At 40.3% G+C, this 26,334-nt stretch overlaps 1 protein-coding gene across 1 annotated transcript in view; it reads left to right on the top strand.

Annotated features, from left to right (window-relative positions):
- epha4b (eph receptor A4b) overlaps window positions 1–26,334 on the top strand; it is a 189,112-nt gene that overhangs the window by 35,258 nt on the left and 127,520 nt on the right. Inside the window, exon 3 of the mRNA XM_017700284.2 lies at window positions 1,020–1,680. Coding sequence (XP_017555773.1) covers window positions 1,020–1,680 — 661 coding nt within the window. The remainder of the gene's footprint in view (window positions 1–1,019; window positions 1,681–26,334) is intronic.

Raw genomic sequence — 26,334 nt, 5'->3', positions numbered from 1 at the left:
GGCAGTTCTAGGCATTTGAGAAACAGACCTCAAGGTTTTCTGTTTGGTTAGAGCTTGACATCTAACCAGGCATTTGCTCATTTCTCAGTAGCTCAAAGGGAGCCTCAAATCACTCCAGCTCTAAACTGAGAAGGTGGTCCGCGAGCCTATCTTCACTACAAATTAGATCCATACGCTTGGGGTTCTGGGTTATATTTGGCTAAATCGAAATCTTTTTTGGAATCAGACATTTGAAGGATTGCACCAGCATGACTGCCTGCCTGGTTTGTTTTCTTTCTCTTTAAGGAATAGAAATGTTTTCTTACTCATGCAAGAAGTGTCCTCAATTACAGAACCTCACACAAGTGGAAGCAGATGGTTCATGACGACGGAGGACAAAGTCACTTTGTCTTGCCTAATATTGGCCATGCACACACACGCACATGTATGCATGCATAATTAGATCATAATAGGCTTCCACAGATGCACACATACCCCCTTCAGTCACACGTATTGACACCATTTTACTTTTGTTGTGGGAGCGTCTCTTTAATGTTAGCATGACATGAACGATCTGACATTTTTGGGACATTTTGAAAAATGTCTGTTTCCACAAAAACAGGTTTCTTCTGGAAAAACGTAAAGGCCTAAAAGATTTCTTTTTGATTGCAGATGTTCACATTAGGCTTGGGTTGTAGTTGAAGCATAATAGAATTTGGCTACAGTGAGACATAAGACTATGGAAAACCTCTATAAAGGTAGAAAGACAAACATACAAATGACTCCACTCGTGCCCTACATTCATTTCCATTTTCAAACTCAATAAATAGAAGACAAAACTGTTTTTAAGCCATAACAATGAATACATTTAAAATGCTTAATATTTCTAGACCATAACATTCAGTTTGCTGGGCTTTAGGCCGCAAATGACTGCAAATGTACACCAAAGCTTATAAACAAACAAAGCTCTATCAAGTGTGTTTTGTGTGAAAAGTTATACCTTGAATATAAGCGTATACCTAATTCTCGTTTCCTTGTAGTGGGAGGAGATCAGCGTGATGGATGAGCGCAACACGCCCATGCGCTCCTACCAAGTGTGCAACGTGATGGAGGCCAACCAGAACAACTGGCTGCGGACACGCCACATCCCACGTGACGGCGCCCAACGTGTCTACATCGAGATCAAGTTCACGCTACGCGACTGCAACAGTTTGCCTGGGGTCCCAGGAACATGTAAGGAAACCTTCAACATGTATTACTATGAGTCCAACAACCCCAACCTGTGGTTTATCAAGGAGAGCCAGTACGTCAAGATCGATACCATAGCAGCTGATGAAAGCTTCACACAGACCGACGTTGGTGACCGCGTCATGAAACTCAACACGGAGGTGCGCGACATCAGCAACCTCAGCAAGAAGGGCTTCTACCTGGCCTTCCAGGATGTAGGAGCATGCATCGCTCTGGTGTCCCTGCGAGTCTTCTACAAGAAGTGCCCCACAGCCGTGCTGAACCTTGCGCAGTTCCCTGACACGGTGACCGGAGGTGACTCTGCACTGGTTGAGGTGCGGGGCTCCTGTGTCAATGACTCGGAAGAGTTTGAAGCACCCAGGATGTATTGCAGCGCTGACGGAGGGTGGCTGGTCCCCATCGGGCGCTGTGTCTGCAAGCCGGGGTTTGAGGAGAGCAAAGACTACTGCCAACGTGAGTGACCAGTGGCTTACAGATTAGATCAGTTCTGGTGTCTGGCACCGTGTGGTGTTTTTCTTGCTCAAACACCCCGACTAAACCAGGTAACCTGGTTTACGTGATGAGTTGATTAGGGTGTGCTTGAGCAGGGAACACTGCTGTACTCTTGCCCTTCAGGGATAAAAAGGGCAAATTCTGCAAAGGAATGCATCATTGCGTATGATTGCTAGAGTATGGTTGCTAAAGGCTAGGACGTGTACAGTGTGCTCAGTGTATGTTTAAAACTAGGCGTCTGTAGGACGATTGGTCATGGCTAGCATTATATGTAAATGTGAGACCACCAATCATTTATTTAACAAATCAAAATGTCCATTAAATACAAGTTATTTATTTTTTCGTTGAAGAAAGCAGAAAAGGTATATATTTAACAGAAAATAGTTTTTTCAGTATTTAGTGTGTCCACCTATATTAAAACTTTTTTCTTTTTTCTGCTGGGGATATTTTTCCACATTTCTAAAGTTCAGTCTTAGAAGTTAGTTGCATTTTCTTCTTCTCATAAAGCAAACACACTGATTGATGCTGAAGTCTGGACTCTGGGGTGGCCTGTGCGCTGCTCTTTTTTTTCCATCTATTCTCTTTTCTCAGTGAGGGCTTCTTCACAGCCAAACATCCTTTCAGACTCATGGCGTTGAGTTGTCTTCTCACAGTGGAAACACAGGATATTTACAGATCTTAAGCAAGAGTGGAGCTTGATGTTCTCCTGTGTCTCAAAGACAAAAAGCTTTAAGTGCTCTTTATCTGATTGGTGGTCTGTTGGGTTATACAGTCCTATGTTTAAATCAACCTGCAGGATATTCCTGCAATGTATCTTATCATCATATCATCTAAATTTCTCAGAAATATCTTAAAAAATGAATAGCTTGTACTTAATGAAAAATTCCGTTTTGACTGGAAATTAAATGAGTGGTTGCTGGTTTTTCTACAGTACCGTAAATGTCCATATCGTTCAGTATCAGTAATCAGTAATCATAATGTGTATTGTTATTTCTGGGTACCTAGTGTACAAATGCAGCAGCTAGTCACAGTTCAAGCTTTTGCTGTTATTAATAATTGGTTGGTTGATTGACTAATGCAGCCGTGGTAACAATACATTTGGATAGTCCACTTTAGGTGCTTTGTCGATACTTCATTTACTTTCAAGTTACATTCAACTACATATGTACTAAATTGACCTTATTTTAAACCTGGCTCTAATCCTAACCCTATCCTTAACCTCAATCCAAAGCCTAAACCCAACCCTCATCCTAGTGGACTATCCAAATAAAGTGAGACTGTTGTTTTATTGAAAACATTTCAAATTCATATATATTGAATAAAATGTTCAATTTGTTATAGTTATGTCATCTTATAAATACCACAGTGTCCCACAACACTGAGTTTTCATACCTTATGGTTTTGCTGCCAGGCTTTAGGACTGAATGTACGATTAAGGTTGCGCTGTTGTTTTCAATCTATGCGGTTCGTAAAGATTTATAACACTGGCAGGATGTTCAGCAGAACAGAGGATTTCTGTGAAATTGCCTGTAAGTTTGTTCTAGCCGAGACTTTTCCTGAGTGTGTTTTAGCATTTTGTGCATGTGCACTTGTCTGAATGTGCACTGAGCATAGCTTAAGGCTACGGTGAGTCACACCTGTTCATTCTGGGTCTGAATCCTGCTGAGTAGGATGGTGGCTGTGCCTCAGGATGCAAGTTATTGAAATGTAACTTTCTGTTTTTTTCACCGTCTGAAAACCCAGACGTCTGCAGCAGTATGTGACTCTCACTTCTGGGCAGTTTTTTTTTCTTCCAGCGTTAGTCCAAATGCAGCTGTTGGGAGTGAATGCAGATGTTCTCAGTCTGCATTTTCCCATGTCTCACTTTGCCCCACTGAACGCTGTCATTACTGCAGTAAGTAGCTCTTTGATAGTGTTATGTTATCGTCTAAAACAGAGCCTCGAACCATCCTAATTATCTCACCCCCATAGATCAGGTTTTACTTTCCTTGTAGTTGGGAAACGCAGCTGAATTAGCTTGAGTAAAGAACCCCCCCCAACCTACTCACATCTCTTTGACTTTTTCTGGCTGGATTTTGAACACATTGTGAATGCAGTCTTCTCCAACCCCCTGTTTCCTCCATACTTAAATCTGCTTATAGGATGCAGCTTGTATAGGTAGCAATTTATACCTTTCCAACAGAGTTCTGAGACATAGAAAGAGTGGAGAGAGTTGCAGAGACAATATAATAGTGCTCTAGCTGCGTGAAATGTTCTTTCTCTTTGTGCATTTGGATGCCTGTTCTCTAATGGCTGCTGAGTGGCTTCATGTTGTTTGATAATGGCCCGGGTGGAGACACACAGAGGGCCCTACCGAGGAGCTAATGACAGCAGCTCCATGACGAGATGCCAGCTGGCCCCACGCTGTTTTGGTGACATTTTCAACTGTAGACTCCTTTTTCCTGTGTGTGAGTTTGTGTGTGTGTGTGTGTGTGTGTGTGTGTGTGTGTGTGTGTGTGTGTGTGTGTTTTTGTCATGGATTTTCAGTCAAAGCAGCTGTGCCAGAAATCTGAATGACGTTATCCGAAATAGAATCCATAAGCTTAAAAGATTTGGGGTGATAAAATCAGAAGGAACGTTCAAGAGGTAAAAATGCAGTGTTGACACAAAGCAGACAAAACGCTGCTAAAGCTGTGATGAAATACAACTGTTTTCTATACGTGATTCACTATTAGGTCTGGGGCATGGCAATATGACATATATTCATCATTATTATGATAAATGTCATCACAATTTGCTTTTCTGAGTATATTGTGGACAATGTCAGTGCTTCTACACATTATTTAGCGTTAATCCTGTTTAATTGGATTTAATGCAGGACAGTATACGAAATAAAAAAAAACTATATATATATTCCTAATCGCATCATTGGCACTTTTTTCCATTCCAGCTTATCAGATGTCAGAAAAAGTAAATACTGAGACACGTCATGTATATTGAAGATTTCTTGAAGTAGATTCATAGATGATATATTTTTTCCATATCATCCCTCTCTAATTAGGCCTAATAATAGCAACAGGCAGCTCTTCTGCCATTCATTGCAGTTTGTTAACAGTAGACTATAGCTGCCATGCAACCTAGTATCCATGAACGGTGTCACGATTCTGAATGTGTGCATCTTGAGTGTTTTGCAACTACTTCAACCGCAGCTTGTAGTAGCAGATCTGTTTTGAAATGATAATTTAGACATTCTTAACAAATCCAAATTAGTTTCATTGTGTGCTTTGTAGAGGTCTGCACAGGCATGAGATTAGTATAATTCCACCATTCTGCCCATGGAATGGAAATGTACTATTTTGAATTTGTATTATCAAATAAAATATTTTCCCTGTAATTTTGTCATCAGATTAACCCTTTAACATTCCAGGGTTATTACATACTAAGGCTTATTATTCATTAATTAAAGTGATTTCATTGCAAACTAATGGGCCCATGGCTTGTTAAGGGGTTAACTAGAGCACTGTTAGTTGTTAGTGTGTGTTGAGCTGCTAATGAGGAATGAGGGGTCAAAACCCCCTGCTGTGAAAACGCTAACAGCCCTTTGTGGCTCAGGGACCCCAGGTGACTGTATATAGAGGTGGACGGTGTGACAAAATGCCCCCCAAAAATATTTTTACAATACATGATATGTCACAGAATTTTTTTGTGCTGTCTCATAAGTTAGAACGGATAAAGTAATGCCACATTTTAAAAATACCACTAAGAATTCAACTATCAAACATGCACTTGGTAAGTGTTTTTAAAGTATTGTCTGTATACATGATATGCTCAGAAAAGCATATTGAGACATACTGCATTGAAATTCATGACAATAATGAAAAATATTGTCACATTGCCCAGGTCTAACTGCTCATGTCACTCCTAGAAAGAAACAACCCTTCAGTTCTTCCTTCCTAATACAGTCTTACATTTACAATGGTTTGCTTTGCTGTGTACACTAAACATTATTTGCAGAATCCTGTACCTGTTCTTTCATTCATCTCTGCCATTCCTCATTCACCAGGCTTCACATGTGCTCTAAATGCCAGCGCATGAATGATCCCATAAGCTCCTCAAATAAAAAGTGTGTACAAACAATCCCCACAATCCCTGTCTGCCGCTCTGCTGAACCACCACACGCTTTAGAAAGGGATTCTTTGGGTAGAATAACCAGTGCCGTCACACTACGTTCCTCTGGCATCTTTGCAGGTATTCGAAAGCCGCTTGTGGCCAACTGGCCTGGGAAAAATTAGAGGTGCTCAAGGCCTCACAGAGCTGGGGAAAGATTATTGGACTGATAAATCCCCAACGTTGGACTTAAATTCCAACTCATCATAGCAGAGATAGGAAGAGAGAGAGTAAACAAGGTGTTCAGTGGCAAAAGAGATTTTCGTTGAAGGACAGGTGTGCAGGGAATGAGGAGGGAAGGTGAAGGACCATGACGTTGTGCTGGTGAAAGGTTTATTTTATTAAAAACGCAAAAGTTGGCTGAGAAAAAATGCATTAGATTTTACTGAAAATGAGGCAAATTCTAATGTAGCATCAAAAATATGGACAGAAATCTCAGAATAAAAGTAAAAATAATTTTTTTAGTTTTTATTATCATTAATTATCATATTTCTCTGAGGTTAAAAAGCTTCAGCCACAATTTACTTTCATGACAAATATTTCTAGGTTGGACAGACTTCACAAAACTTTTTGCGAACTGGACTATGGTTTTGTAGCAGGTTGAAAACTAGGACTTGGAATTGAACTTGAATTTTAACCTTGTTCGTTTGCGAAATATATATATAAAAATGTGCATAGATTTTTTTTTCTAGATTCAAAGAAAATAAGTAGGATGCATAACTGCAATAAATGCAGTGCCAAGTGTATCAAATGTCCTTGAAAGCTCACTGTACTATAAATGAAGGGTTCTCGACCCAGAAGTCACAAGATGGTTGTTATGAAGGTACATCCATCCCTTAGATGATTTATTTCATAAAGCAAACTCATTGTTGAACTGAGTTGCTACAGAGTTGTTGTTAAAACCAAATTAGATTGTTGTTTTGTTTATTTACAGTCATTAATGTCTGTATGGTGATGACAGTTCTGGCTCCTGGCCAGGGATACGGTCAGTGCTGCCGCAGGTTTGATTGGATATTTCCTACATTTGAAAGTGCGTTTTTCCGTTGATATCGGAAACAAAACTGACACATATGCCAGCATGCGAACGTTGGCATGGCTAAATAAACCACATCTGATCTTTCTTAAAAATGTTACCTTACACAAGCATAAAAAACACAAAATTAATAAGGCTAAATTAATGTACTTTGTCAAAACTGAGCTGTTTGCTACAGTTTCTTATTAAGTTTAATGTAAACCTTATCCAATCTTTGCCATTTAGGAATGCATTTGTGGGCAGGGGATGGATGCAGAAAGCAAAAGGTGAGAGTGCCATCACCCGGTGGCCTCGCTGTGTAATAGTTAGGGCGCTAATGTATTTAAAGCTGCCTCACTAGCTTTCCTTATACAGCATATCTGCTAATGGACTCATTAGTCAGACTGAAATGGCTGCCTGCTCTAATTGGTGACATTTTCCACCATGCTGAGTTTTTGTAACATTACCATTGTTGTTTTTTCCCCCCGTTTCTTTGTGGCTGGTTTTCGGTAATGGTCACCTTCCGTTCTCCGGTGGGGCCTGGCCGCGCTCTCTGGAATGGCTTGGGAGACGAGTCGGCCAGGCTTTCCTTTAAATATTCATAAAGCCTCATGGATCTCCTGTCTTGGAGAGACGTGGCTAAAAAAGGCTAAGTGCTTTCATTAAAAAAGGCAAACAAATAATGGAAAATGATGAAATTCAATTAGGCTTGGCCACTCGCCGCATGTCCCCGCTGCTCATCATGAAGTCAGCGAGTCTGGGCATTAGAATGCTGAGCAGTGTGTGTGTGTGTTCAGACAGGTTTGCATAAATGTGTTTGAGTAAGCAGTGTGTGTGTGTGTGTGTGTGTGTGTGTGTGTGTATGGGTGTGTGAACGTGTGCCAGGGCAGTGAGTCTGGCAGAAGCTCCTTGGGGAGCGTTCCCCAATGTCTCTGACACGTATGCCATCGTCCTGCGTATGAAATATTCATATCGGCAGAGCCACATCGTTTGTACCCTTACTTTTTTGGGCACTTTGTTTTAGCTAGAACTCAATTTGGCTTTCTAAATGACACAGTGAGCAGTGAGCCAATCTCTGCAGCGTGTCAGACTCCCTTGTAGAGGTTTTCTGTACGAATGACAGTCTTATTGATTCCAGCCGTAGCTTCTTTTATTGAGGAATGAAAGTTTAATCACGCTGAATAAAAGCTAACGAAGCTTATGGAACCTTCTTTGAATGGTTTTATGTAGCGATAGTGCTAAGCTGATTCCTGGTATCAGTTTTTGGCCAATACTGGGAATCAGATTAGATCTCTACTTAAAACCATTCACGGTGTTCGATTAGTTGGTTATCACTGAAATTGGGTATTTGTTATGTTTCTTTGCGGGAAGATGGAAGTAGTGTATTATATACTTATATGAATATACTTTGCCACTCCAAAACACGAGAGCATGACAAATTGTTAAAGAGGTGGCTGACAAGGCAGAGATACTTTGGTATTATTGCTTTCTAGGCCAGCTACTCTAGCTGATGTTTGGTAGGTCTGGAAATGATGAATAAATATATTTCTCTAACAAATAAAATGAGGACGAGTCCTCGTCAGCATACAACGTAGCACCGGTTAGCTCTGTTGTCCCTTTAGCTTACTTCAAGAGCCTCTGTCGTCCCTCACCTTTTTGAGTTATGAAGTGTGTTTCAGTGTAATGCTCTGGGTGATTTTCTTAGCTGTCGGCTAAAATGGTAAGCCTACAGCCCTTTGTCATTTTCAGCCCTTTCTTTGCCCGTTGACATTTTTCTTCTCTGTAGTTAACTGGATATTCATCCCAGGACTCCTGTGGATACTCAAAAATAGCTCCCTAGCAAATACCTGCAAAAGCTTTGGGATTTTGGTAGATAAACAGCACATCTGATCATTTTAAGAATTCTAGGATTGAGCTTATTATATTTGGAACGTATTTTACTACAATTACAATTTTAAACAATGTAATGTTAAACACTGTGCAGTGAAAGAGTTCCACTGAATAAATGTCATGTTCTTGCTGTTTGAACTTGCTGTGTGAATCTTCAGATGCCCGTTCTTTAATGAAGTGATTTATTTTTATAGGAAAAAAACAGGCTTTTGTTGGTTATTCAGAGTTTTCAAGTTCTAAATTTAAAAGGATTTTAAAGTGTAAAAAAGAGGCAATTGGAATTAGTGTTAATCATATTTAATCATATTTTATAATACTATAAAATGTCGGAACTCGATGCTCCACCAGAGGGCATTGTAGAGCCTATATATTGCGTATAAGACTGCAGCTGTGTAAACGTTACTGCCCACTGAACTAGACGTGCCACAACGGCACAGCTATGCCACATAGGAAGCGTAAACATCAGATTCAAGCTCATTTTACACTCTACTCATATAGATTTGTGGCAGTAAAACTTTTGAGGTGTAGAAAGTTACGATGTGGCTAGACTACTAATGTTAGCTGAAGGTGAAAAGACACGCTTAGCATTTTGTCGCTGTCAGAACAAACTTTGTATCTTTATTTTATTTTATTATTTATTGGTATTATATTAATACCAGCTGCCCTTTACATTATTTTAAAGTTCATGATGAATAGGCCAATAGAAATGCTACAGAGTTTACTGGAATAAAATCTATTTTATTGGATAAAATCTATTTTATCCACTGAACGTTATGAAAGTTGTATCTCCTGAAAAGTTGGACGTACAAGGTTTCATCTAAAAGTGAGTCTGTATATCTTTAAGACTTTGGATGAATCCTTTCTGAATATAGGTTTAAAACAGCGTCATCTGCAATGGATTTGTGGTCTGGATTTAGTAATACAATACTAGTAAGATGCTACGTGTTGTCTGCCTGATGGGTCTGGTGTGGGGTGGCTTCTGTGTGCCTTTTTTCAAATAATGCTGTACAAATTCAGTGATCACATTTTGTATTACCTGATACTCAAAGTTTCAGTATGAATATCAGAAAAGAAAAAGTGGTATTAAGCCATATTTGCTTATTGCATACTGCATGTAGCTTTTCCATGTTCAGGTCTGCACTTCTGCACTGTTGAGTAATGGCTGTTGTTCCAAATTTGTCCACATTTTCCATACTGATGTCAAACCTGAAGCCAACACAACAGACGTGGTGAAAATCTAGTGATGTGTATCTGCTGTTTTCATTATTTATCACTTATGCGCATTCTGGACGATCAGAAACCATCTCAGGCGTGTCTACCATATGGCTCCATGTAGCTGGTGTGTTCTTTGGACTCCTTTCTGCTGAATTTTCCAAGCGCGATGGAGCTGGAAGTGGCCCGTGACTGCTCTTCCCAGGACGTTCTGCTTCCTCGCCCTCTCGAGATTATAATTACCGTCTCCAAAATGCGACCTCAGGCCAGATCGGAGGAACTTCAAACCGAGGCCTGAAGATTAGCATTCTCCAGCTGTCTACCTGTCTCAGGGGAGCGCTCATTAACGCAGGCCCTTTTCAGCCTGGCAGTGTGGCACCATCTGATAAGAAGTTGCTGTCCACAGGTCATTGCAGAAAGGAGCAAGCTGCTCTCTCTCTCTCCCTCTCTCTTTGTGCAGCTCTCTCCCTCCCTCTGGCTACTCCTTCAGAAAGATGGGCTCTCAGCACTAAGTGGTCACTAGTTAAAATGGGAGTGATGTGCTGTTACACTTCATACCAGAAGTGTCAAAGCAAGCAGTACATTTTAAAATAGATTTTTTATTTAATTCAATTTGCCAATCATTAAGTAGTTTAACCACAGATGGTTTTTGTTGTATTGTTCTACAGTGCTGCACTCCTTCCAAGCCTTCTTATTGAAGACAGGCCCATATATTAAGCTTAATGCTCAACTTAATGCTCTCCTAACAGAAAGTGTTCTAAATGTGTGTTGTCGTTTTGTGTTTGGCAACATGCTCATATAAGAAGCTTTAGGTTTTCTGTATAGGAGAAATGAATGGAAAACACTTGTGTTGCATTGTACTGCACACATTTTGTCCTTCATACATTTTTTCAAGTAATTTCAAGATCATTAAGAAGCTGATATACAAATATTACTGCATGCAAACTAACACTATTGTGTATTTAACTGACATCATAAGTCTGGCTGCCTTGCCAAAAGACCCCACGTAAAAAGCAATATTTATCTTGTGGCTTTAGCAGAAATAATGTGAAGTTTATTTAGCTGGTGTTGGTTGAGTTGAAATACTGAAGTAGCAGGAAAATCAGCAGAAGCTGATGGTTGTACATGATTGTTACAGGCAATAGTTTAGTTCCATACTAATGCTTTCTAGTATTTTGTGGAAAAACACAGATTTTCTGTTATTCTGTTATTTGGACAAAGTTACATATTTTACCCTGAATTTTGTGGGATTTGGTTGATGGTACGATGTTTGGTGGTGTGGATGTTCATATTAGTGATGCACTAATATTGGAATTGTGCCGGGGTTGATGTACAATATTCTGCCTGCAGATGATGACACCTAAACATTTATGAATATTTGAAATTGGGACTAAGTGTACCTGAATTCGTATTATGTGTAAATATGTTATTATCAAGTTAGCTGGTCAGGCTACAGATCCAGACACCACTAGAACATTTTGCCTTTCTGTACCTTCATGACCAGTTGCTCAAATTGACTGTTTTAGATTTGAATCATTATAATCTAAACTTGTGTCGGCACTTTAGTTAGCCAGGGCTGTTATCATGCAAGCTAAGCTAATGCCAACCAGCTTGTCTCTCGTGGGAGCACATTTAGCAAGTGTTTAATGATGGTCTGAAAATCATGCGCTGTGTTCACTTGTTTTGGTGACCAGGTAAACCAACCAAGCAATGCTGTGTATCGAGTAGTATTTAGAAACTATTTGAAGGTATGAAAGAAGTGGCTGGTCCACAAAAAGCCTCCCTGTTTTAGAACCAGAGTGAACATAAATATAATCAGCGTGAGTGATGTTGAAAGAAGGGCAGTGAGTGGTGATCATTTACAGCCCCTCGCGGCGTCGCCTCTGCCTGACTAATCCTATACGATCACCACTCCAGCCCTGATATGCACCGTCAGAGGGATTATGTAACCGTTAAACCACGCTCCGCTGTCATAACACAGACATACACGTCTCCCGCTGCTGGAGAGAGCTCTGTCCCACCGCCTTTTCATCTGTGTGCATTCTCTCCACTTCTCTATATCAGGTGTCTCTCTCTCTCTCTCTCTCTCTCTCTCTCTCTCTCTCTCTCTCTCTCTTTTTCCGTCTCTCTCTGTCTCAGTTGAGTTTTTGGTGTTTTATTTTTTCTTTCATTTCTCCACGCATCTCAAACCTTGCTCCCACCACCCCCTCCCCACCCCAGGAGGCTGAAACAGGCCATTCATGCTGTCTGCGTCTGCCACGACCAATTACAGCCCCGGCACAGACACACCTGTCATACTCTTCTGCCCTGAAACCCAATCCTGCCTTCATCCCTCCCCCTCTCTCTCATGTTGACTCCCACTCTGATCCTGTATTTCACTTCCTCTTCATCCGCAACCTTTCTTCTCCAACTCCCTCAGCCTCTCAAGTCTCTCTCACTTTCTCAGCATCTCTTGCTCCTCTGTCATTCTTCCTATCATATTTAATGCAAGTGATTTGGGCCACGGCATGGAGTATGGAAACGATTCGTACGGTTACTGTTATTACTGTTCCATGTTATGATTGTGTCTTACAGTTATGTATTATGTGACTTGGTCCAGCCAAGACTGATCCACAAAACGCTGAGGGCAGGACTGGCTAGAGATGAGCTGATTTGTTGTACTGAAGACATCGTCTTTATTTCAACCAACTCTGTAAGGCTGACTTAACACTGTGAAACTTTTACGCAGCGAGTTCCATCTTTTGAGGTGCATACAGTATCATTTCTGTGCAACTTGATAATTACACAAAGCAGTTGCATGCAACACATTCAGTCACCTCACTAGTTAAACAAATTAGGAGCTCTTTGCATATTTTTGATACTCCGTATAATTCTCGCTATAAAGTCAAACATTTGTTCCATCTGTTATTACTGTTCTCTTTTTCTATATGTGTATATTTGTTTTTTAAAATTAGTGCTTAAGTAGCTGTTACTTTTACAGCATACCTGGTGCCTTACTTGTCCTATACAAGAGGAACTGCAGATTCATTCAGGAGTGCATCTCATTTTCTGTAATAACATTCATCCTTTGGATTTAAAGGAACCTGAGGTCTGTGTAGAATTATGAGGTGTCAAAACATGAAAACAATAATCCTAGATATGTAGATATGTAGATCGCAAAAACAGCAGGCTAAAGAAGGATAAATGGTGCCACAAGCAGCCGTTTAAACAGCAGTCTAAAATAATTAGAGGGTTAGTTAAGGTGGCTGGTTACAGAAACGGTTTTGTTTAAATAGTTAACAACCACCTGGGATACCACAGCAATGGCCTAACAACACTTTAAAATCCACACTGGAATTTGTTGCGCTGGGTTAACAACATCTCAGCAACCACCTGGAATCACATAGCAACACCTTAGCAACTGGTATTTCATAGCAGTTGGTTCACAAACTTTCCTCTTCTAGTTACTTACTGTAGCTTGGAATTATGGGTGATTTTTAGTCGATTCATTCACATGAACAATGGAAATTATTAAAATACTTTTGCAGCCCTAATCGGTACAGACAGTGTGAGTCCTTCCTGGTAAGGGTTGGTCATAAGCGACAGCAGGAGAGTGTTGGCTGCTCCAATGAGCGTGCAGACGGGCCGGCCGCCCGCCGGTCCTGCTCAGCGGTGTCGGAGAGCAGGCTGATTTGATTTCGCAGGAGGGAGAAGTGGGTCACGGCTATCAGTGGCCCGCAGCCCGCGCCGAGCCTTTAGCGGCCCGTCATCTCCACTGCAGGTCTGCGAGGCGGCACGCTGGGCTAAATGCGGCCCGTGCTGAAACCCACTTATCAGATTAGAGCTCCAGCGAATCACTTTAACAGTGACTCTAATAGCTGCTGAAGCTGAATGGGGTGTGTGCGTTGTGTGTGTGTGTGTGTGTGTGTGTGTGTGTGTTATAGTGAATAGGAGTGTATTGGACAGTGTAATGCTGGCTCTGTTCTCCTGCCATTCATGCCACTCTGTCCTTACTGTGAAGTGTGTTTCTGGGCGCTTTGACAGCAACTGCAAGGAACATATTTTTCTTTAGCATTTCTGGCTGAGAGCTGCCGCTGTTCGCACTTTTTTGACGGCGAAGAGAGACATTTGCTTCTCAGCTGTTTTACAAGCTGACTTGGTCTCAAAACTGAGGTGTGATTGAAAAGCAGGTTCTGAATCGCATAAATATTTGAAAAAGGGCACACAGTGTCATTAACTATGTTTACATGCACCAGTGGTTTGATATTAGTCTGACTAAGCTATCATCATGTAAGTAGCATGGTTTGACAGTCATAGTGCCACTGAAGTTTTAGTTATGGAAGCCTGTTCCAGTCAAATATAGCAGAAAAAAATAAGTGTTTTTTTTCCCACCTTTTTTCCTTCTCTTCCGTTCTCTTTTTCTGGCAGTAGTTTGTCAAAATTTGATATCTTTATAAAACTTTATATCTTGATATATTGATGCAGTTTCTCAAAAGAATTACTTGCTTTATCGAAATATTGACTTAATAGGATATAATAAGTGATAAAGATTGAGATAATGTCAAAATAATTGGATTATAAGTCATGATTATGAGAGAAAGTCATTTTGAAAAGGTAAGTCATTAATTCAACATAGTCAGTATTTTAAAAAAAGAGATAATTAGTTCCACTTTCTAAGTCAACACTTACCGTAAGTACATCACTATTTTCAGACTCTAGCTCAGTATTTAAAGAAAATAAGTCATTATTAGAGATATTAAGTACATTTTAAAGAATAATTCAGTATTTTGGGAAGATATGTAATCGAGAGAGGGAGCGAGTGATCAGAATGGCAGGGAGAATAGTCGACTGCCAGCAAAAATCATTAGGGGATCTCTATAACAGAGCTCTGCTCGGGAAGGCAGTGATTATTATTAATGACCCAAAGCGTCCTCTGAACTCTGAGTTTGAGCTGCTCCCCTTTGGACGGCGCTACAGAGTGCCCCTGATAAATAAACAGATCTATAAAGGGTCTTTTCTTCCTAGTGCAGAGCGATGTGCTGTATATTTTATGTATTGTTTACTTTTTACTGGAGAAACCAAAGATGATTCTCCTGCTTTGATGGGATAATAGAGTTATTTTCTGTTCTAAGGCAGAAAGTGCTTCACATCAATGAACAAAGATATAAATCTGTTGGATGATCTCTATGAAACAGACTAAAATGAATTCTTATAATCTTGAAAATAAATTGTTCCAATTTTGATTACATGGCTGTTTTTTGTTGATCTATAGGAAATGCACTGCAAACATTGGTGTCTTGTCAAGGAAAATGATCTTACTGTATAAAAAACAAGTTCCTTTTGTTTACCTGAGATGCAGAATTAAATAAAGAAGACATTTAATTCCAGTAAGAAGTTTGAGTTGGGTCCTCAAGTTGAGTCAACTCAAGAAAAGCCATGTAATCAGTTACTGTATCGTAGCTGAGCTGAACTGGCATTATTAACAGTGTGCTTTCAAACTGTACACGTTTATGTTGCTCCCTTCTTAGTAATAAATTTACTGAACTCTCTATTTCCAATATTCAGTCCCTTCAGTGTTTGACTGAGATGATTGATCTCTCTGCAGCTCTAAGTAAAACAGAAGGTCCTTCTTTAAAAGAGGCGCTTTGTGATCTAGTGATGTATGGACGTATCAGAAGCTGAAACAGATGTGAGAGGAGGTTAATCATCAAACCTGCAAAAGACATTTTCCTCATTTAGGAGCTCTTTTAACTTTTCTTTTGGGAAATCATGTCTGTTTTACAGCAGCTCAGATGCCCCGTCTTCCCTCTGCACAAACCTCACAAGCCATATATCAACAGAAGGTGGACATATGGAGGTGTGTGTGTGTGTGTGTGTGTGTGTGTGTGTGTGTGTGTGTGTGTGTGTGTGTGTTTTGGAGCTCAGTGACAGCTAGCCAAGCAGTCAGTCAGTCAGTCAGTTTTGAGTCCATCTACAAAAAAAACAAAATAAAGACAAAAGGACTTTTTGAAGGTCAAGTGATCCCAAAGTAAGGGCATCTTACCAGTACCTCTCTCCCCCCCCCCCCCCCGCCTCCTCTTTCTCTCTCTCTCCGTATCTCTTTCTTACTGAGCCCTGCTGGTGACATCCAGTATAAATAAAACTGATGTTGTGCCTTGCCATATTAAAACATGGGAACAAGATCCTAATCTGTGAACAAAACTCAGTAAGGGGTGGGAACGGGGTTATGCCTTATTATGCTAAGGCCAAGGCTTAATTTTCCTCATTCCCATGCCTTACTAAGTTGTGGCCACAGCTTTATTATCTGATTCCCACACTTTACTAAGTCGTGCCCACAACTTGACTGTCTCATTGTGGCCATGCTTTAAGATCTTGTTCCCACGCCTTCGTAAGTCCTGGCCACAACTTCATTATCTCATTCTCAGGCCTTTCTGTCTTTCTTTCTCCCTCCCTCTGTCTCTCCCTTATTCTCTGTGTCTTTTTTCCTCATTTCCCTCTCTCTCTCACTCTGTCTGACTGAAGACAGCAGGGTAGCTGTTCCGGTGCCGTCGGAGCAGCAGGCTGTTTGTGTCCAGCAGCAGATGTTTCCGTAGGGGTTCTTTACGGAAAAACGTGAACAAACTCCCTGAATATCAATCTAGCGCCTTTAACTCCTCTCGCTAACCCTACCATCCTTTCACAAAGCGTCAGTGTTCCTCTCCCTGCAGCCACCCAGCTGTTCCTCATTTCAGCCCACATCACCCTTCTCCGCTTTCTCCTATCCGCTTCCCCTCCACCTCCACCCCTCGCTCATTTCCCTCTTTTTTTCTTGTGCACAAAATGGATGAATTTTACTCCCCAACTATTTCAAGAAAAAAATGGAAACAAGGCCAAATAAGTAAATGGATTTTCTGTTGAAACACCTCACAGCCAAATATAGACCCTCTATTCCCCACGGGCGAATAGAGGCAGGAGAGAGAGAGTGGCGAGAGCACATGGCTACGCGGAAGGTTTAGTACATATTTTACTTTAATTAGACACGTCGGAACGCGATGAGGACGGCTGCTCGGCGCTTTGCGTTTTTTATCCAGTTAAATAATGATGTGATTTAATGCGTGGTTACTGAACTGAAGAGGTGGAGAAGGGAGAAATGGGGTGGATGAAAAAGGACGAGCTTAGAAAGGACAGTGTTTAGTGGTCTGGGAGCGAAAGAGATTGAAAAAAGTGATGATAGCCAAAGGGAGGAGAGGAGAGGAGGGGAAAAGATGATGAAAGAGGAAGGTGGGACTGTAAAGAAAGCAGTATACGAGCAGAGTAGTAGTCTTATATTCCTGCGACCTGCATTGGCAATGTGGCTTGAAAAATACTAAAGATGAATTGGTGGATGATTGAAGATTGGCCTGCAGTATTTTGGTCAAGAGTGTCACAACAGCAGACAGTGAAGAACGTTCTGATTGGCTCGTTTGTATTCTATCAGTATTGCAAATGGCAGTAATGATTAACACACATATTGTGCAGTATAATATATGAATTGGGTCTAAGATGCAGGAGGGTCTATGTGTAGAGGCACTCAAGCATGCGTCCAGCATAGGCAGTGCATCCACAGATGCCACACTGATGCGGGGTCGATTGCTTCCAGACGTGCACAGATGTTGCACTCGTGTCCCTGTTGACCCCTGTACTGAAATAACAATAGCAGTGCTAAGAGAAGGAAGAAAAGGCCTGAATGAGAAAGGCACTCTGACTATCAATAATGCAGAGGCTTTGGGATGAGCATTGCCAGTCAGGATTGGGCTGCACGATATATTTTATTTATTATATTTAAATTGAATCATTTAGCAGTTGCTCTTATTAAGAGTGACTTACAAAATGTGCAAATGGTACAAAACAAAATGCAAACAACAAAATACTTTGATATTCAGTTATTAAAGTTAACGAATTGACTAATAATCAGTTAAGCAGCTTCAGTATAGCCTGTTAATGAAGAGTGAAAATATTTTGCTGAAAAAGAAATGGTGCTTTGTTTAAGCGTGCTCATAATTTTAGCTAATGATAAGTGATATAATAACAGATATGTAGATTGTCCTTGTAGTTCTTAAGGTTGGAGTATCATTTAACCAGTTTAACAGTTTGAAATGATAGGCCACTAAACAGCCCTGTGTGAGCAGGTCTCCAGGACGAGCAACTTCAGCACTTCAGCTTCCAATTCACCAGCTTCCTATTCCAAATGTTTCATTAAAAACATCTGCTCACATAGGGACAACAATAGAAATGAATTGCTGCTTTCTTCGGGTTAAGTCATTCATTTACTCTAGGTTGGGTGTTACTTTAAAAAAGTTAATTAAAATTGACATTAGAATAATATTTGTTGTTGACGTTATTGATAATGTTTCAGCTCTAGTACATAGAGATACTACAAGAATTTTAAAGTGCATCTTTGTAAGTTAAGCAATGTAACACAGAGGAAAAGTGAAGAACATTTGAGGAAATGAAGTGGGAATGAGTAAAGTATTGCCTGATGAGGTGAGTCCTCATACCATGCTAGAAGATACTGAGTGTAGTGCAGAGTTTAGGGGCAAGTTTTTTCCACCGCTGAGGAGCAACTGCACTAAAGCAGTGACATCTAGCGTTATAGACATGGTTAGATTTTAAGCATGGATATGTCAAGAGCTCAGAAGTCAACAACATTTATTAACACCTTAAATGGTCAGGGTTTTATTACACACTCTTATAACCTAAGAATAGCTCAGCCAGTTTGCGCTGAAGTCCCTGTAGTTACTGAGTAATAAGCTTTAGTATGTAACAAACCTGGGATTTTGAGAAATTATAAATATTGCTTCATTGCCTTTCACAGTAGTGATTATTGCAGTAGGCTGTGGTATATAAATGGGCCCTCTAACCAAGCACAGTGTTCTTTACTGTATGCTGTGGGCAGTATCTGACCAGTCACATGCCCAGGTGAGTGTCTCTGTGGGTGGTTTTTTTCCCATGGTGTTCATGTAGTCCATCAAAACACATTATTCATGTCACATTATTGATTGACTACTGCATTTTTAAAGTATTTCTAAGCATATCGTAGTTGCAATATGTAGCAATGTGACTGTTTTGCCCATATTGTGAAGCTCTTGCCTGGACAGTCTATCAAAGTGTCAGCACAGCCACCAGAACTCATTTTAGGTCATTGCATCATTCAAATTTCAGCCATTTGAGTCGACATTCTATTTGTCAATGTCCTACAAAGAGCCTGTCTGCCAAGGTTGACGATTTCACTCTCTACACCCTGCGATTTACCTACATTTGGCAGGTGGTGGGTGTTAATTTCAGACTCTGCCTGTTACTCAGATTGTACCTCAGGCTCTCTTTCTCTGTCTGCTTGAAGAGTTTTGTCCTCTCAGAAGTGCTGCTGCCTGTCGTCCAGCGACATGTCACTAAAGCTGGGGTCTCCAAGCTTCATGAAATGAAAGGTTACGTCTGACTCAGTTCCGCTCTGATAGTATGTTATTTTTTTTGTTGTGAATGTCCCCTCAGTAGTCTATCTGTGAGTCCTGCATGGTATTTTAACTGGACTTTGGCTCTGTCTGGCGCTAAGTGGGAAACCCAACAGCTTAGAAAGTGGCCAACAGGGCTGTTATTGAACAGGTTGCGCTGGCCATCATCCCAGCTTAAGCACTGGGTATAGATCCACATGACATTTGCTCAGCTTAGAAAAATACTGTATTCATGCTTACAAGGGCAGTGCAAACCAAGCATTATGCATGTAAGACTGCACTAACCTGTTTACACCAGCCGTCATACATAGTAGGGTTTGCAAGATATCAGATGGTTGACTTTGATGCTGATAAAAGAGTAGTAACAAAATACTCAAATGCAAAAAGATACAATATCACAGAATTAAAAGCACTAGTCATTGTTTGAACATGCACTGTTTATTAGATTAAGAATTAAGTCTAATCTAGAATATTTAAATTGTTACAACGTAATTATCATCTGTTTTTTTTTCTATTCAGTCTGTTTTTGAGAATGTAGTGTTATCCCACTTATATAAAGAACTGAAAGTAAACAAGGCTAAAATGCTGAATTCTTCAGATTTAAAAAATATAAAAATCCATGTCCATTCTTGATCAGTTCACTTAGTGATAAACTGTCCACAATTCATTATAAACCCGTCTTTGGAAAACTGAAGATTCTCCACAAGGGGGCTTAATTCACTTTTGTGTTTATCACGAAAGGGGAAACCTACAAAATTTGTTTGTTCAAATTATATTAAAATGTGAAAAACGACAAGATTTCGTCCCAACAGTGACAAAAAGTTGTATGGGACTACTTTATCCTTCATTTTAAAATAATGCTCCAGAACTTTTGGTCCCTTTTCTTTTGCCTTCTGCTTGTGCAGGTGCAACACTGTAAATGCATTGCTGCCCTCTTCAAGTTAAGTTGTTAAGTCACTCTAGATTGAAGTCAAATTAATATGTGTGATTTGATTTGGTTACAACAACAACGTAGTGTTAGCCCATTTAAATAAAGAACGGAAAGTATCAAAGGCTAGAATACTGAATTGTTCAGCACTGTCTGACTGCTTGATTTGGGAAAAACAAATTCAGTTGAAATGTCCGTTCCCAATCAGTTGTCTTAGTGATTAGTTTGCAGTTTGGATCGTACACTGGGTGTGCTCATGTCATTATAAAGTCATTTTCACTGAAAAAGAGGAAACCCACACCAGCAGGATCTCATGAATCCCATGAATTACCATTACAAATTGCATCTATGTGAAGTAAAATTAAATGTTTGCAATTGTAAATTTGGTCTAGGCTGAACAAATTGACAGATAACAGAAAATCAGGCTACTCCAGTGTTTGGAGTTTGGAGCAAGGATGTTTTGCACTGAATGCAATGTGTTCATTGGTGCAAAAGACCCCAGTGATCAATGATACAGATACAATGGTACTGTAATAACTAGGTGTGGAAAGGCAGGCTATTGGTAAAATGGCTGTTGAAATCATGGCAGGGGAGGACAGAAGAAAAACAAATCAATTCGCAAATCCTTCTGGAAATATCACGGGCCAGCAGCTGCAAGTTCAACGGCTTTCGCCGCCCCAATGCCGGCATGGCCTTTGCGTCGTTAACGGAAGCTTACTTTTTGATAATGTCACCGGGTGGTTTTAATCCCTTCCCACACGCGCTACCGAGTTCCTCCAGATCAATGTCTGTTCGAAACCGCAGGAGTTAGCGTTAACGGTTATTAGCACATGGCATTTGAGAGGCAGTGAGCTAATCACTGCTAATCACCATTTCGCTTCACTTCTGGGCTTCGGACAAGCCGAGGGAGTGGACTTGGCCACGGCCACACACTAGCTTCATTAAAAATCAGCTACAGGTTTCTGTGCTAATTATAGAGAGAGCTCTTTTGTGTGCGTCTGTCTTTGATCATTTTGCTGGTAAAACTTAAGCCATTTCTGTGTGCGGCAGTGCGGGTCCAGTTTTAGACTTCATAATCAGGCTTTGGTTACTCTGTGCATGAGTCCCCAATGCAGTAGATGTACAGCCTCTTACTGGCTCTAAAAGTAGGTGAATAGGTCAGTGATATCGAGATTGACTGAGATGACTAAGCGGAAGGGATTGATGGAAGAACTGTCCTCAGAATAGAGATGGAGATGGGCATAGGGCAGAGAGGAAGACAGAATAAAGAGTCTGGTGAGTGCGCTGCCGGTCCATCTTCTTTTTTTATTTTCAGTTCATCTCTCTAAATAATTCATAACTCAGGCTGCAGGAACATACAGCCGCACAGGCCAAGCTCATCGCCCCATATTATCTACCTTACAAAATAAGGCTTGGCGCTATTGTACAGCTGTTTTATGATGTATTTCATGTCACTTGTGATATATGGGGAGGATTTCCTGTAAGGGCAATATAGCTGTGTGGTTTGCTTTTCAAAGTAAAGTACATTCACAAATTTGTAATCTTTTTTTCCCACCTTGTCCACAGTTTAGTCATGTCCAGCTCCATGTGATAGTGAGGTCACTCCCCAGTCACATTATACTACCAACTCTAGGAGGGTAAAGGCTAGTATGAGCTTCCCCTGACTCACGTGAAGCCAGACATCACATCATTTTGAACGGCTGTTATTACAGTGTCCTTGAGAAACTCAATGAGCTGGGAGGGGAACACTATTCCGCCAATTTTGTGATCGTAACCAACGATGCATATGTTGGCATTTCACTGAGTGATGAGGGAAAGGATGGGTCATCCTGCTTGTCCCGTAAAAGAGAGGCCAGTAATGCTGCCTTGGATTCCTGCCATCTTATTATAACAATAATTCTATATTTGCGTTTCCTAATTTAAAGTAATTTAATTCTAGTAGTTGCACGGTTAGACAGTGCTGTTCTGAAAGTTTGATCAGTTTCAGTTGTCTCTTCACTTAAAGTCCAATAAACAACAAAAACTCACAGTGCTAATAAAACATTGAGGTACTGGAGGTAGAGCTAATCCAGAATTCTTTATTTGTGTTGAATGCCTTTTTCTTATTTTACATTAGTTCCCATCCGTAATGTGTTTTTGTTTTTTGTGTTAGATGTCCATGCAAACTTGTCACCTTTTTTTGGGGGGGGTGGGTTGTCTGATGCCAGAGGGAATGAATTATTTTATATACGTTGTCATTATTTGGCCATCCTAAAGATATGATGTAAAATTTTCTTTGGTGAATCAGAACTAAGATATTTTTTCAAAATTTCTTTCAAACGGTGGCCTAAAAAAGTTAACAGAATAACGGTTATGAATGTTAGCAACCAGACAGGCAGCTTCCATCTGAAATGTATGTAGAACACCTTTATATGTGTGGACTGTCATAAGAGCTGAACAACTGACTATATTGCCAGTGGCAGTCACCGGGGTTCAAGCATGATGTGCCTTACAGCGCCAGTAGAACACAAATGATGGGTTTATGGAATGAACTTTATTCATTATAGATGTGGGTTTTCAAAGGGAGATTTTGCACACATTGATGTTTTGACATTGCTATGGTAAGCATCAGATTTTAACAAATAAATCGAAAAACCTAGAAAACAGTAAAATATTGGGGCATGACTTGCATTTGTATAATTGCTGAACCAAAATTTTCTCCTAGGAATGATGCCACTGATCCCCAGTGGACTGGTTTCTGAACTTGAGTTTTATGTCTGGTTATAACGTTATTTTGGTTAGGTCAGGATACTTTTTATGTAAATTTGTAATACTAAACATGACTCTTGTCACCATTGGCCCCTCCCGGTTCTGTCCATGTGTTCGTGTTTTGTTTTGGTCAAGTCATGTTTTCTTTGTTTTGGTTTCCTAGTCCGGCCCCTTGTTTTGTGACTCCGCCCCTAATCGTCGCCACCTGTTTTCTGCCTGTCCCTCATCATCCCTGTTGTATTTAAGCCCTGTGTTTGTCGTTAGATGTCTTGCTGGTCTTTGTTGTTGTTTGGATGTTTGATCTTGTTGGGTGTACTGTATTCCCGTGGTGTTTGGTTCTTGTTTGAGGTTCTGTGTTCATTTTGTCATGTCTGTCCCTCCTGCTCTCCGTATCAGCTATTTGAACCTGAACTGTTTTGACCACAACCCTGGATTTACCCTTAATAAAAGTCGCTTATCTCAGCGTATGCGCCCGCCTCCTCGCTCCACGTTACAACTCTATTCCTCCTGTATTGCTTTGCTGTCACCTATTTGAAGACGGCATGGTTTCCTTTGGGTTTTGCGATTAAAAACGTTGCTAATAGTAATACTGCTAAAACTTATACATTGGTTGGGCCCTTAAATTGATCTTTAGAATACATTGCCCACTTCTATATCTGTTCCATTCATGTTGACTACTATATGCTCCCTATACAACCCAAACACATTACCCACCATGCCTTGGAACTGCTGATTATTCATCAAGTAAGTGATTTACAATAACCTGCAATTCATGCTGTGGGCATGCATCAGAAAAACAGCGTGTAAACCCCAAGTCCTGCCACTCCATTAGATCCCCTCAGGCCGGCCTTAATTGAGACAAAGGCAAAGCCGCCAACTCGGCCTTTGAAGGCTCCGCTCCTACAAAGTATATTATGGTAAGCCAATTAGACGAGAGTTAAGTGAGCGCAGTGTGTTGGCGAAGGCAGTTAATGTTTTAGCAGCTGTGAATTCCTGAATGACCTGGTTTCAGGCGTCTGGAGTGAGCGCGACACTGTCTCATAATAATAGTCTTTAGGAGGAAAAAGCCCCGGCTTTGCGTGTTTATCTTGATTAATGGGCTCCAGTTAGCAGGGTTAAAAGGGACCCTTAACAAACCTTCAATATGTACTAGTGTATTATAGTGGAGAAAAGCTGTAGTTTTGCTCTATGGATTAAAAGCTATAATAATCGCTCGAGTACTGTGATGTCAAGTGGTTTATTGAAGGTTTAAACCTCTACAGATAAAAATTAGATTACCAGGTTTTATCATATCTATCATCAGATTTGTGATCTACCGCCATGAATTCAGTACAGAAAATACCAAAATCCAAAAGTTCGGTGTTTGATTAGATGACTTGACATGGACTCTTCAGATACTGAAATGTTTAGATTAAACTTCCTTTATTGAATATGACTCATTTCTCAGCCAATTTATTATTTTTTAGCTTGGACAATCTGCTACACTTGAACGCTTGTGTTTATTCAAAAGCAAATTGTTATGTATATTGTGGCTAATATAGCATATTGGATATATGGTAGTGTTGTTATAAAAAGGCTAATAAAAATTGACCAAAAAAATAAATCAATAAGCCAATTAGGCTGCAATTCTAGAGTTTATAGGCGTAAGGACTTGACCAAGAAAAAATCATGATGCGTCCCTGATGTTTGCAATAATATATAACCAGCTTGTTCACAAATAAATGTATAAAATTATTTTAGTATACAAGTCCTTTGCGACTTAACGTTTACATGCACTCAATAATCCAATCATAATTGGATTTCTGCAGATTATTCAAATGATCACGTAAACCGCATACTCCAATCTAGAAATCCAATTACAGGCTAGATTTTAGCTCAGTAATTAGATTTCTCAATGCATGTGACTGTTACTCTGATTTCTTTTAGAATTCTCAGTCTGGAAATAAGCAAGCAGTATCACTGCGAGTTGGCAGCAAAACACTTTTATAGCGACTCTCAAACTATATTCTTGAAGAAATGAGGGACTTTAATGATCTTTATTTTCTAGATGATGTATGTTCATATTTTCTGGTAAAATTAAGTTTGAGTTTTACGTTATGTTTACATCAAATCGTCCTCTGAGAGTTTATTGGCTGGTTGAAAAGCAGAAATCTGTCAGACTCATGTAGACCCGGAGTTTCCTCTTCGCCTGATTGCGCAAGTGCATGTAAACATGTTGATCGGATCACTGGCAAAATCTGATTTTCTGCAGTTATCGGATTATTTAGTGTGTATAAACACACTCACTGACAAATAATTAGTAGGAAAAAGTAAGTGAATAAAAAAGATGTGTCAGGAATGATGAACAGGGCTGTAGCTGATTCCAGAGCGGCTACATGAAGTGAATTTATATCCAAAATGCCGAGAGTCCATCTCATGGCAAATAGCTTGACAGAAAATATCCAGTAAATAGATAATTACAGGACAACACTGGTTGTGAAAATTGTCCATTTAGATTTTTACTCTTGCCGTGAAGTCTATAATGGTCTATAATTTTCATATTAGAGAACATTGCCATTGATTACAGTAAATTGCAGTGTAGGGGGCTTCACCATGAAAGAAGATAGCACTTCAGATAGAACTTTGAATGATGACGGCAGTGCAGGCAAAGAAAGCATAATGGTTAGTCCATTAATCAAATAAAAGCTGATAGGTTTATCGATTACAGAACTAATCTTTAGTGGCGCTCCTACAGTGGGGCATCTCACTGTTGCCTTGACCTCATACAAAGTCCTGTCTCGAAAAGAGTCAAACATTCAGCGGGGGCAAAATCAATCCACTGCGGTTGAAAATGTGAGGTGGAGCACGGATATTAGTGCTCTTATCGATGAGGAAGAGCTCATCACTGTTCATTTGTCCTTTCAAAGAATCCCTGACACGTAGAGCGTTATCAGTGTGCTGGGAAGGAACAAGGGCTTCCTATTAATTCTGGACAAGAAAGGAGGGTAAGAATTCGTGTTTCATCATGTTTCATCGTCTTTATTGCCGCACAGAAAGCCTCTCGGCAAAAAGAGTGGAGGAACAATGGCAGAGGGAAAGCTGTCAGCTTCTGAATCGACATGTACGTGAGACAAAAGTAGAGATGTGAAGATACAGAGATTGCAGAAAGAGCCTGTTATCGTTGCCAAGAACAGGAGCAGCAATGCTGCGGCAACTTGCACACTCATAGGCCTGCTGGTTCGAGGCGAAGCTTT

Source organism: Pygocentrus nattereri, chromosome 2 (genome assembly GCF_015220715.1).
Source record: "Pygocentrus nattereri isolate fPygNat1 chromosome 2, fPygNat1.pri, whole genome shotgun sequence".
In the NCBI taxonomy this organism is placed as follows: Eukaryota; Metazoa; Chordata; class Actinopteri; order Characiformes; family Serrasalmidae; genus Pygocentrus; species Pygocentrus nattereri.
Note: the sequence above shows the minus strand (reverse complement) of the source record. Positions and strands in the feature narration are given on the sequence as shown.